General features: G+C 34.3%; 1 protein-coding gene across 1 annotated transcript; it reads left to right on the forward strand.

Annotated features, from left to right (window-relative positions):
* The first annotated feature begins 556 nt into the window (after positions 1-556).
* LOC109214771 (bifunctional purple acid phosphatase 26-like) lies at positions 557-11452 on the forward strand. The gene is made up of 10 exons (XM_019378720.1): positions 557-730; positions 2293-2534; positions 2970-3170; positions 3751-3862; positions 4267-4493; positions 5001-5139; positions 8544-8764; positions 9428-9549; positions 9884-10045; positions 11076-11452. The coding sequence occupies exons 2-10, from the start codon at positions 2370-2372 to the stop codon at positions 11158-11160; spliced, it is 1434 nt and encodes a 477-aa protein (XP_019234265.1). The 5' UTR covers positions 557-730; positions 2293-2369; the 3' UTR covers positions 11161-11452.
* The last annotated feature ends 2725 nt before the right edge of the window (positions 11453-14177 follow it).

Below are 14177 nucleotides of genomic sequence, written 5' to 3' on the forward strand. Positions count from 1 at the left end.
CATATTTCGTTAAAAAATTATATTGCATATATAAGTCAAATGTTATTTTATATGGTTATATATTACAAATATAGCTGAGTAAGGCAGTTCAATGGTCCAGGATGTTCAAAGTTATCTGCCCATTTTGTTTGCCAAAAATAAATGGAGTCCAATGTTTGTGGCCTATTTGACTCTTTTTCAAGTAGTTTATACTACTCAACGATAAAACATTTATTAATTTGTTTAAAGTTTGAATACTTTTGGCAGAATTTCTGACTACGCTGCTGGTTGAAGGTAGTAGCACCTAATGAAATAATCGAAACTAACTGGAACAACATGTCATTATAAAAAAATCAAAAGAGGATTAGACCAAAAAAAGATAAAAAGATCCCATGAGAGAGAATTACCATAAATAAATAAAAAGCAAGATATTCATTAATCCTAAACCCATCCACTGGGTCCAGAGGGCGCCTATAACAATCGTCTGGTTCACAGAAGAGATCATCAGTCACATCTTGCCACGTACCCCCCCCCCCCCCCCACCCGGCCAAATACATTCCTACATTTTCACGCCATATGCTTTTGTACTATACTTAATAATTTTCAATATTTCTGCTATATCCAATTCAAAAGATCAGTTTTTTGGTAATACTCAGTTCAAAAGATAGCATTTTTAGTATAGAAAAACCTCTGCTAATACAAATTACCTAAGACTTGCTAGTTGACTCCCTTGTGGTTTCAGCATTTTGAGGTACAATATCCTTATCACTCCCTTTATTTTCTTGATTTTTTTAAGAAAGATTGTATTTTGATGGAAGTACAAAACTTTAAATAATTTCAATGATCTTGAAAGTGGTACATTTCTATCATATTTTAGTACACCCAATCTAGAAAATAGCATGTTTTGATAAAGATAATTGATATAAGATCTTCATTTTCTGCTTAGTTTTGTTGAGCTAAGATACAATATTAGATTTGTAAATTGTAATGATTCTAGTAATACCCAGTTCAAAAGATTGCATTTTTGTTATGAATTAAGATGTGCTGAGCCAGGATTTGAAGTTTTTGGGTTCGGGATTCTGGTTGTTTTAAGTTGCTAGGTTCTAAATTAATAATTTGTACACACTCAATGGATTTCTTAAGACAAATACAGGTTTTGGACTAAAGCTACTGGGTTCGGCCAAATCCGTAAGTTATACTCTAGTTTAGCCCTGCCCATATCACTTTCTTGATGTTCTAGCTACATTCATTCATATGAGTGTGGATTTTCTTAAGATATGTGGTTTAGTCATAGAGGTTAAGAACTATAAATATTATCAATGAGCTGGAAACTTGTACATTCGTTATGCACCCAAAGGTGTGACTTAGTGGTCAATGAAGTCGGAGCAGAACCATGAGATCTTAGATTCAAATCCCACTAGAGGCAAAAAAATACTACGTGATTTCTTCTTATTTGCCTAAGCCTTGTTGGCAAAGTTGCTCGGTATCTGTTCGAGGTAGCAGGTACCTGATGGAATAGTTGAGGGGCGCGCAAGTTGGCCACTGTCAATAAAAAAAACTTATACATTCTTTATTGATTTGTAATAGTTCTAGTATACCCAATTCAAAAGATTGCATTTTGGAAATCGATAATTGACATGGTTTTAATTTTCTTTTTGTTTGATGATGTGATCTGAACTGGAATGAGTCTTGGAGAAAAGTGATAATGATCTAAGAATCTCTCATTATCTTTTTAAATCCTCTTGACTTTGTTGATAGTATAAAGATGCTGCTAAATGATGCTGAATTGTTGCTTTTTGTATTGGGATTTAAGGCAAAGTGGTGCCTCAAAATGAAAGTTTTTTCCAAAAAGATGGGCAAAAAGGAGTTAAATGATCTGGACTGGAACACCTTTGTCAATGTAGCATTTACTAGGATATTTTTCAGCATGTTCTTGTAATGTTCACATTTTACCTCTTCTATGTTATTTCTTCTTTTTCCTTTTATCTTCCTGGTTACTTGTTTCAAGGAGATGGGGTATGAGAGATCGGTAAATAAGCATTGTCTTTAAGGATGGAAGTTATTTCTAACTTTCTATAAGTATTATCGTACTAGCTACACCTGTTCTGAGGAAGAGAATATTTTTGGCATAAAAAATAACTTCTGCTTTTAGATGCTTTCAGTTTGTTTCTTAATTGTAGTTTGATGAATTAGGTGATAAATGTGCAAAAGTGGAATCTATTTTGAGATGGACTAATGTATATTCTCATAAATATGCAAGTTATGTTATTTCTGTAACCTTCTGATCCCTGTGTTTGTTCTTCTTGGATGCAGTCAATTAAAACTTGAGTTTCCTGAACTCTTCTCTGATTGAGCAGTGCTCGTCTTGGAAGTTAGCAGGAGAGGAGCCAATGTTGCTTCATCTCTTGTTTTTGTTATCTCTCGTCTTGACATTTATAGACAATGGTAATGCTGGTATAACAAGTGCATTCGTTCGAACTCAATGGCCGTCTGTGGATATTCCTCTTGAAAATGAAGTATTTGCAGTTCCGAAGGGTTATAACGCTCCACAACAAGTAAGTTTGGAGTCCTAAGGCTTACTTTCTTGTTGGATCATTCAAAGCTTTCTTAAAGGTATTTGTTTGATTAATCTTTGTTCCTAGTCAATTCTTATTTGACTGCTTTAAGTCCATGTCTTAGTTCAACCTGGTCAAAAAGATAAAATCCATGTTGTTTGTTAAATGTGTAGTATTCGTTCTTCAGATTGCGAAGTTCTCTATGATCACGACGAAATGAGAAAAATTGTGAAATTAAAAACAGTATAATATTGCTGTACTCTAGATCTCTAAGTAAACGTTCTTGTCATGCTCATCGTTTCCCAGAAAATGAGAAGCTTAAACTCCACTTTTTTTTGTTCTGACAAATTTTGTCCCTGGTTTCTTTGAGACTAGTTCAATAACAAGCTGTTTCTAATGCAGGAGTCTTGCTCTGATATGTTTTTTTTTTCGTAGGTGCATATTACACAGGGTGACTATGACGGGAAGGCTGTAATAATTTCATGGGTAACTCCTGATGAACCAGGGTCTGGCCAAGTGCGTTATGGCTTATCTGAGGGGAAATATGATTTTACTGCTGAGGGAACTGTAACAAACTACACATTTTACAACTACAAGTCCGGTTATATACATCAGTGCCTTGTTACTGGCCTTCAGGTAGTCAACTCCAACATTTTGTTATCCTCTTTATTACATCATGCCAGTGCAGTTTTCGTGTAGCATATAGGTGAGCATTCTCATATACTTTTCCCACAACCAAATAAGTACTGCTCAGTTTTCTGTTTGTGTTAGCGTGGTATTTCATCTCTCTGGTAGTAAAATTGGTAAGCGTTAGTTCCTATTACATGGCTTCCTCTGTTTCATTTCAACAAGGCAAAGAATGGCACAACGACTAAGAACAATGGGCCTCATTAGAAAAAAGAAGATTAAGAAGGATAGGTCGACTAACATTTTTCTGCTGTAGCGTTGGAAGAAAGTATTAGCTATCAAAAAAGAAAAAAGAAAATATGACGTAATTACAAGAGTTTGGATATAAACTTGACTTGATAGGAAAACATCAAATTCTGATTTACATCTGGCTTATTTGATGATTTAAAGTTTTTATTCGTCAGAAGATACTACATGTGGCATCTTCCCCATCTTTTGCATGGTGAAAATGGCATATTGATGTCTTAATGTTTTCCCCCTCACCCTTTTTTTCAATCTGTTAAACCAATTTTTTTACCTCCTGGTTTAGTATGACACGAAGTACTACTATGAAATTGGAAAAAGCGATTCTGCTCGGAATTTTTGGTTTGAAACTCCTCCAAAAGTTGATCCAGATGCTTCTTACAGATTTGGCATCATCGGTAAGTAGTTTAAATTTATATATGATAAGTTAGCTAAGTAAAGTTCTTTCAGGTGTTTTATTTTTTTCAGAAGGACAAGCTGTATCCCTGTCGACTATAAGATGGGTTATGCACCACGACATCACATAACTTTGTTATGACAGAAACATAGTTTATTTGATTTAGCAATATAGAACTGAAAGAAAATGCATCAAAAGAAGAAAATGCATCAAAAGTGCCAGATTTAAAAGAACATCAGTTCCTAATGTTTCCTTTCATTGCAATGTGATGAATTTTTTCTTGCTATTGTAACACAAGTCAACCACTCATAGGAAGCAAACTTAGAAACATTGACTCTCTATCTTTGGGTAAGAAGTCAGCTAATGTTTCTTATCTCGTAATCTATAAGTAAATGTTCTTTGCAGGTGATCTTGGTCAAACATATAATTCTCTTTCAACTCTTCAGCACTACATGCAAAGTGGAGCAAAGAGTGTCTTGTTTGTTGGAGATCTCTCTTATGCTGACAGATATGAGTATAACGATGTTGGAGTCCGTTGGGATACATGGGGCCGCTTTGTTGAACAAAGTGCAGCATACCAGCCATGGATTTGGTCCGCTGGGAATCATGAGATAGAGTACTTTCCAAATATGGTAATGACCTTACATATGTTTCACGAAGTTTTTGGTTGTTTATAACGTCAGCACGACTGTAGGACATCTTTTATTCTCATCGTTACTACTGCTTTCTAGTTACAAAATGAGATTTACTTCATTTTGTTCTGAGATGTCAGTGTATGTTGCAACGTTCTAGTAGCCACAAGCACTCCATTTACTCGAACTAAAGATGACTTAAAGATGGTCTGCGCTTATGTTGAGCAATGGTGATTCTTTCACAATCCTCAGATTGACCTGAGGCCGTGATGGCTAGATACGCCAAGCATGACCATGATTCTGTATTTAGCAAAATTCCCATATTCATTTCTAATTCAGACCTCAGATGTGTTCATGTCTTTGAGAGCAATGTCTTAAAATGTACTAAATTAGAATAACATAACACCTCCGATGAGTCATAAAAATTTCTCCCTTCTTAAGGACCTCTGTACTGTGTCCATTTAAAATATTATGATGCCCATTAACAATACTTCTCATTATGTACAGGGGGAAGTAGTTCCATTCAAATCATTTCTATATAGATACCCAACACCTTATCAAGTTTCAAGAAGCAGTAATCCCCTTTGGTATGCCATCAGAAGGGCATCCACTCACATAATTGTCCTATCAAGCTACTCTCCGTTTGGTATGTAATTGTTCCCTCTTATGTCTTGCTTCTTTGTAAATAATACATCTGTCCTTTTCTCTTGCTTTTGTAGGTGCAATGCTTTGTTCTGATATATTGCCGTTAAGCGCGAATTTATAGATTCTCTAGTTTCAGAAACTTAAAAGGCCACACAAACAAAATATTTGCAGCTTAATGGTGTTAAGATGGCCTAATGAACTTTCTAAATGAAATGCAAAACATCATGTAATCAACTAAGTATATGCATCTGTAAGTAGAAATCCTCGAACTCATGCTCATTAGCTTTTGCATTGCAGTTTTGCCAAGATGATTTGCTGGCTTCTTTTTGCTAGTTGTTTTCTTCATTACCAGTTATTCGTTCTTCCACTGCCGAACCATGTCCATGTACTACAACAACAACAACAACAAAAATCCAGTGTAATCCCATAAGTGGGGTCTGGGGAGGATAGTGTGTACGCAGACCATACCCCTAGCTTATAAATATAGAGAGGCTGTTTCCGATAGACCCTCGGCTCAAGGAACAGTGAAAATAAAGCAACCAAGCAACAAACAATAGTAACAACAATGTAATATGATAACGGACGCGAATGACATAGCATGTAATAATAAAGAACCATGAATAAGAAATTAGAAGAATATTCTTAGTACTATTGGTAAGCCTAGGAGAAACACACTGTTACATGTCAACCTTCAACCCTAATCCCCGACCTCCACACCTTTCTATCGTGGGTCATATCCTCGGTAAGCTGAAGCAATGACATGTCCTGCCTAATTACCTCTCCCTAATACTTCTTTGGCCGACCCCTACCCTTCCTCGGACCTGCCATGGTCAACCTCTTACCCCTCCTGACCGGAGCATCTATGTCTCTTCTCTTCACATGCCCGAACCATCTCAGCCTCGATTCCCGCAACTTGTCCTCCGTAGAGGCCATTCCCCCCTTTTCCCTAACTAACTTTATGGTATGCGCGTTGCGCGTGTACCTATATTAATGAATACATAATTTTTTAAAAATTATGTAAATATTATCAAACTATGTACTCCCTCTGTCTCATATTATCTGTCATGATTCTCTTGTACATGCCCCTTAAAAAAAATTAATTAGGATAGGATTTTGACCACTTTACCCTTATTCATGTCTTAATATTTAATCTTTCTTCATTGGTATTTGAATAAAGTTGTCCATAATTGAGTTGTTTATAGTCTTCAAGGATAATTATTACTAAGGGTAAAAAAGGAAAAAGATAATCAATTTTGTCTTGAACTTCTAAAGTGACAAATAATTTGAGACAACTATTTTTAGTAACCACAACTGTTAATATGAGACGGAAGGAGTACTTGACTAATATAAATTATATAATAAAAGTTAAAAAAATAATGTTGAATGTTGTTCCCATTTCGTTAGCTCAATAAATGAAGAAATCATGTTCGACATGAGTTTTTAGATACTTTATAGTGATTTATGAGGACATATGTGGTCTTATGAAAATTATTATTTTAGTGACTTAATATTGAAAACAAAACAAAAAGAGAATAAAAAGGTTGGTCTTATAGCTTCCAAAAAATTAATATTGACAATGTAAAGTCTAAAAAATGACTACAGTTGAATTAATATCTTACAATAGATAATTTAATATAAAAAATATAGTGACATCATCATTTGTTGGACTTAATGCAAGAAAAGAAAAAAAAAATGACAACTTATTTACAATACATTTTTTCCCTACTATTTCATCCTTAAATTTCTTATGATACATATGATTTATTAGTATAATTTTGATATATAAATTTCAATATCTTATTTATGCTCACTTATTTGATTGGGTTTGTGCTTTAACATGTAAAAGTTCGGCCAAAAAATTAAAGTACATTATAGTTATTATTACTATAATTATATTATTTTCAAATGTAGTCTTGTCATTTGTAAACTTGTTTATAGATAATATTTTTACTCGTCCTAATATGTTTATAGGTTTGATTTACGATGTATAGGAGACTTCAATAGTTGTGAACTTGAAATTACAAGGTTTAAAAAATAATTACGGTTGGGTTAGTATTTACGATAAATAGTTTAATAAAAAAAATATAGTGAGGCTATCATTCGTTAGACTAAATGCCAGAAAAGGAAAACATTAAAAATGATGACTTATTTATAATATACTTTATTTTCTAAAGTTTTATCCTTAAATTTCTTATTAAGAAATACATACAATTTTATTACTATTAATTTAGATATATAAATTTCGGTATCTTATTTATGCTTCAATTATCTAATTGGGTTTGTGCTTTTTTTTTTTTTTTGGTGCAAAGGGTTTGTGCTTTGACATGTTAAGTTTAACAAAAAATTTAAAATACATTATAGTTTATTATTCTATAATATACGTATAATTATTTTGAAAATTGTATTCCTGTCTTTTGCAAACTTATTCATAGATATTTTTTTACTCGTCATGTTAGGTTTTAGGTTTGATTTACGATGTATAGAAAATTTTAATAGTTTTTGAGTTAAAATTAAGTCTATTCTTTTATTGGTAAATTTTAATGCACGTGTACCTTTTAATTATTTTAAGTTAGTTGTTGTAAAGTCGTGGATAATGAATAACCTTTGGAATATTTACACTAAAGAGTAACATTTTGTATTTAAGAAAAAAGGAATAAGGAGTTCTAACGGCAGGAAACTTTATTTGCTTCCTACTTATTCCCTTCCAATTATTTTTACTAAAATAGTAAAATTCTAAAGAATTAACAAAGACAATAATTCTATAACAATGACAACACTCCTAAACCTTAAAGGAGTCCGACTTCTAAATACACACTAATTTCCTACTTTGACTTTGCTAGTATTTCTTTACATATATGGTATATTATATAGTTTAAATAAGGAAAAAGATAATATAGAAAATTTAGGTGATTTTGAAGTCCTAAATATCAGGAAAATAGTTAAATGACTATTTTGTCTAGTGGGTGCTCTATTTTTAAAGGGTAAAAAGGGCGAACTATATTTCGCTAAGGACATTCGTGCTTTTAGTATAGTATAGATAACTTCATTGTCTTTCTTGGTATGTCCACACATCCATATCAACATCCTCATTTCAGCTACTTTCATCTTCTGAACATGGGACTAACCGTGTCCATGTGAATGAAGAAAAAAGTTCCAGTAATCATTTGGTGCATTTGGCTAGGGAATTTTTTTTTCACGTATAGGTCTCTTCAAGCTTTTAGAACAAAGTAATTTCTGCTGGTTTTATAATGCAAAGAACAAGCTTTAGGACCTAGTTTTGAATTGTCTAAAACCTGAAAATGTTTCTAGTTGTTCATTTTTTACTATACCTTTGAGCATCATCTACCATAAAAATGGTTCGTTTGATTGGATAGCTACTCAGTCGCTGTGTCTCTGGTCTTGCAGTAAAATATACACCTCAATGGCATTGGCTGAAGCAGGAACTGAAAAATGTGAATAGAGAGAAAACTCCTTGGCTTATAGTCCTTATGCATGTTCCCATCTACAATAGTAATGAAGCTCATTTCATGGAAGGGGAAAGCATGAGATCCGTCTTTGAAAGATGGTTTATCAAACACAGGGTTGATGTGATCTTTGCTGGCCATGTCCATGCTTATGAAAGATCAGTAAGTTGTCTTATCTCATCATCATACTCGCCATCGCTGCTTGTCTCTTCAAAGAAAAAGATGTCATTTTGCTATATATCCAAATCATCTAGCTTTTTGTATGACCACTTAGCTAGTGGGCTTTGGTCATAGCTGAAATTAACTCTCGGGAATAAAGAAAACTCAGCTAAAACTAATCAAGATCAATAGGAAACTAGGATATCTATTCTCAAAGTTCAACCCACAATGCTCCATATCTTTGAGTAAATCGCGGTCTTTTCCACATAATAGTATCAACCAAAGATTGGAGCGTCTTAGCAGACAAATAGAAACACATGAATATTAGGAAAGATAGAAATTTTATGTGTGGACAATAAGTATCATGTTTAATGCCAAACTGATATTTTCCAGATGACCTAGCATCTTACTCAAAATATTTGAGCCTAACTTGCAGTAATGTGAAAGCTATAAGGATATAGGCTAGAGAGGTATAAATACCTTATTTTCTTTTATTGGAAACGAAATTTTAAGTTACTGTATGTGACACACTGTTGCCTTAGAGAGAATTTACTTAGAAATCAGTTGCACATTTCTTCTGTCTTGTCTTTTTTCAATTTTCAACTTTATCTGTATTGTAATAATTATGCTGTAATGTTGAGACCTCCTATTTTTTATCCTTTTCAGTATCGCATATCTAATATACACTATAATGTCTCGGGTGGTGATGCTTATCCCGTACCGGATAAAACAGCTCCTATTTACATTACTGTTGGTGATGGAGGAAATCAAGAAGGTCTTGCGTCAAGGTAAGTTACACAGATTGCAGGGATTACCCTAGTCAATGACACCTTATGCGCTGTTGCTGAATTATGTGATCCGCCTTATCTGAAAGTTTGAGCTATGTTTTGTCGTTTGTTTTTGCTCCTTTTTTTTCTTTCCAAAAATGTCTCCAACCACCACAATTTGCACAAGAGATCATGTCCAAGGACTTGTCTATTTAACATGTAATTGATTTATCTGACTCTGCCTCTGTTAACAGCCTAGGTTTACGGAATTTTGTTACTGTACATTTTGTGCTATCCAACTAATGTGGCTTTCTACATGATGTTGAACTATATTATCATTTCCCTTTCTATGCAGATTTAGAGATCCACAGCCAGATTATTCTGCTTTCCGTGAAGCTAGTTATGGTCATTCGACGCTAGAGATCAAGAATAGAACACATGCATTCTACCACTGGAACCGAAATGATGATGGAAATAAAGTTACAACTGACTCGTTCACGTTGCACAACCAGTATTGGTCAGTGTCATCCCTTTCAAGCATTTTCATAACATTTCTTTCATCTCTCCATTATTAATTTATTTATTGTATGCCCCGTCTAGTTGGAACACACTAGTCAAAACTTGATAACATTGAAGAACTTCCAACTCATATAGCTTTCAGACTTTAGATCTATGCCGTAAAATAGTGAACAAATGTGGTGTTACTTTTATGTAAACAACACTGAATCTTAAAACCATTCTCAAGACTAGAAGGTGCTTTTGTAAACAACACTGCGTCTTGTGTGAGATACTGATGTTTAACCAAAAGAGTCCAGAATAGTAGATACCATGACTAGGATGGCTAAGCATATCTAATGCACTTGCTCTTATTTTCTATTCGATCTACTGACCTTGTGATTTTTTCTGATAAATTTAGTTGTTGAACAAAACTGAAATAACATTTCTGCATTTAATCCTACATGGAAAGATCTAAAGAAATGCTTTTGATGCACTGTGATGGCAACTAATTGGTTTCGCTAAAATATAATGAATTAAGTTTCCATTGGAGTCCTACTCTCACAAGTGAAGCGTCATTTTTTACTGATAAATCTTGAGAAGGTAGTACTTGTACCTCAGCTATATGCATCCGCCGCTTATTTATTCTTCCACAGTTGTACTTGTCAATGTCTCTATATGTCTGAGCTCTTACGACTATTTTATTTCTTGAAATACAAATTGGTGTATGATCATTCTTTTATAATGGCGGCGTCAGAGGTCAGCTTGTACGCACCTCGACTTTGCCACCAGGTACCTGCTACCTCCCATCATCACAGGTACCAGGTACCAGGTACCGGGTAACTCTGTTAACCAATGCTTAAGCATATGGGAATGAATCACCTAGCATTTTGTTTATGCTGGAATTTGAACACTGATCTTCCATAGTTTTCACCCACTTCATTAACCGCTAAGCGACGCTCTTGAGTGCTACAAAGCAGTAAATGATTCCTGTTGTTTTCTTATCATTGATGTCTCCCATTGACTAATGAGTGCAAGTCATGATTATGCAGGGGAAGTGCTCGTCGCAGGAGAAAGTTGAATAAGAATCATCTACACTCTGTCATTTCGGAAAGGCCCTCCACTGCGCGGTTCTGAAACATAGTTTCTCAAGGATGTTGTCAACCTAGTGTTAGTTTTATGCCATGGTCCTACTGTCCAGTTTCAAATTCTATCTACATTGTTGAAGAGTGGATCCAGCTACCTTATTACTAGTTGTATTGGTCACTTAAAATAAGAAATTTGTGTTGTTTATGGCAGCATCATGTTATTATGGAAGTGTTAAGCCCTTGTAAAGTTCCCCGAAGATGATTGAAACTCTTCCGTGTTGAAACAGCTACATATTAGATTTTTATCGTTGTGTTATTTTTGATTGACTAGTTTTTGGACAGGTGCGTTGCATATGTATCTTATCGCACGTGTTATTGGGCTAGTTTTTGTCAATATTTGGTAATTCAAATTCTAACATTTTAAGGCTCCCACTTTTCTTTTAAGATAGTATGATACGATAACTCTGTTAATGGGCATTTTGAAAAGAATAGCCTACCTAGGGCTGTCAAATTTGGCCCAAGCCCAAATGACCCGTCCAAGAAGTTTAAAAATAGTCAGATTTACAAGTGGTCATTTAAAAATAGTCACAGTTTCAAAAGTAATCGAAATTTAGATACTTTTCATGTAAAGATAAATCTGAACGAAAATACTGTTCAAATTCCGGAAAAATACTCTAGTATAATATACTGGAGTTCCAGTATACTTATGTTGGAACTCCAGTATATTATACTGGAGTTCCAGCATAATATACTCCAATCTCCAGTATATCATACTGGAACTTTGAGTTCCAGCATAATATGCTGGAAGTTCATACACAGGTGCACCGATATCCAATATATTATGCTGGAACTTTCCATGTTCCAGCAAAATAGTGGCTATGTTTCAATGACTTTACAAACGCTGGCTATTTTTGAATGACCAATCCGAAAACTGGCTAGCCCATGCTCTTTTACTCTAATGTTGGGCTGGTTATTGACCTGCTCATTCATTCAACTCAGCCCATCTTGACTCAACTCATTTAAAGTTGGGCTGATTTTTAGCCTAAATTGATCCACGAGTAACTTTGCCAAAATATCTTAAAAGTAATTATTTTTGTTTGATATGTTATATATGACAACAAAAGAAAAAAAAAAGTCTTATTTAGTAATTATACAATTCATAAGAAAACAACACATTTAAGTAAAGCTTGATAAGAGTTGGGCGGGTTGAGTTATGACCCAAATTTTAGCGTAAAAATAGCACGGGCTAGCCAGTTTTCGAACTGATCATTCAAAAATAGCCAGCGTTTGCAAAGTCATTGAAAAATAGCCACTATTTTGCTGCAATACGGAAAGTTCCAACATAATATACTGGAGATCGGTGTATGAACTTCAAGCATATTATGCTGGAACTCCAACACGCGAAAAGTTCCAGCATAATATACTAGAGATTGGAGCACCTGTGTATGAACTTCCAGCATATTATGCTGGACCGGTATATTATACTGGAAGTTTAGTATATTATACTGGAGTATTCTGGAACTCCAGTATATTATACTGGAGTTCCAATATAATATGCTGGAGTATTTTTCAGATTTTGAACAGTATTTTCGTTCAGATTTATCTTTACATGAAAAGTGGCTAAATTTCGATTATTTTTGAAACTGTGGCTATTTTTGAATGGCCACTTGTAAATCTGGCTATTTTTGAATTTCTCCCAATTTTAGCCCATCTTGAGTAAAAATGGCGTGTGGTAGCCACTAAGTAAGGTGGTCTTTATTTTTTATCCACTAAGTCTAATGCTGAGCAAAAATAGCCACTACTCTATTAAAATTATTTTGAAAAGACAGTTTTACCCTTTCTTCAATTCTTATATTCCCAAACCCTTGTTTTATTCGTTCAGAGGGAAAAATTGAGAGCGAAAATTTCAGAGGCAAGTTGTGTGCTCCTCAGTATCTGTATCGTCCTCCCATGCAAACCAGCTGCACTTAAGCTTTCTCCTTCGTCATCTTCTCTGTCATCTTCTCTGCATTGAACGATCGAACTGGTACTTTTTGCTTTTATGCATTTTTGTTTTTGTATATGTGTAATCTCGATCAATGCTTTGTCAAGTATGTGTGAAATTTCAAAAATAATGATTATAAGTTGATTTAGTGTCGAATAAGTAGCGGATTTTTGTGAGGAAGTTATTCAGAAATTTTTGGTATTGAAATGTGTTTGTGGTTCAATCAAAGTATTTGATTATGTAAGGACATTTCATAAAAATAGTCGTACGAATTCATAAGCTAACTGTGTTTATGAATTATTAGTTAACTGTGTTCATAAAAGTTAAGGACCAGGTGTCATTAACTTTTAAACTTGGAACTCAAAGTTAAGGACTGAGTGTCCTTAACTTTTGAACTTGAAACTTGAAGTTAAGGACCAAGTGTCCTTATCTTTTTAACTTGGAAATCAAAGTTAAGGACCAGCTGTCCTTAACTTTTGAACTTGTAATTCAAAGTTCAGGACCAAGTGTCCTTAACTTTTGAACTTGGAATTCAAAGTTAAGGACCAGCTGTCCTTAACTTTTGAACTTGTAATTCAAAGTTCAGGACCAAGTGTCCTTAACTTTTGAACTTGGAATTCAAAGTTAAGGACCAGCTGTCCTTAACTTTTCAAATTGAAAGTATAAGTTAAGGACTGCCTGTCCTTAACTTTTTAACTTGAAACTTGAAGTTAAGGACCAAGTGTCCTTAACTTTTGAACTTGAAACTTGAAGTTAAGGACCAAGTGTCCTTAACTTTTGAACTTGAAAGTTGAAGTTCAGGACCTATTGTCCTTAACTTTTTAACTTGAAACTTGAAGTTCAGGACCAAGTGCCCCGAACTTTTCAACTTGTAACTGTAAGTCCTAATCTTTTAGTCCTAATCTTTTGTGTTCTTTTTCCTTCTTTCTAGTGTGCTAATGGAAGGAGATCGTGTGTTCGACTTTGATGTTTGGCGTAATTTAATGAGCTATTGGAAAGGAGATTTACTGTATAAGGAAACAATCAAAAGTTTTTTGTCGAACAGGCAGTGGAAGAAGTTGAGGGATGGTATTTTCGGAAAC

This window comes from Nicotiana attenuata, unplaced genomic scaffold, assembly GCF_001879085.1.
Source record: "Nicotiana attenuata strain UT unplaced genomic scaffold, NIATTr2, whole genome shotgun sequence".
NCBI lineage: Eukaryota > Viridiplantae > Streptophyta > Magnoliopsida > Solanales > Solanaceae > Nicotiana > Nicotiana attenuata.

Bases quoted from the DNA above. Each gene is read 5' to 3' on its own strand.
- LOC109214771 (XM_019378720.1), top strand. From the start codon at position 2,370: ATGTTGCTTCATCTCTTGTTTTTGTTATCTCTCGTCTTGACATTTATA. The intron at 5,140-8,543 runs GTATGTAATTGT...CTGGTCTTGCAG, and splicing joins ATCAAGCTACTCTCCGTTTG to TAAAATATACACCTCAATGG. The intron at 9,550-9,883 runs GTAAGTTACACA...CTTTCTATGCAG, and splicing joins CAAGAAGGTCTTGCGTCAAG to ATTTAGAGATCCACAGCCAG.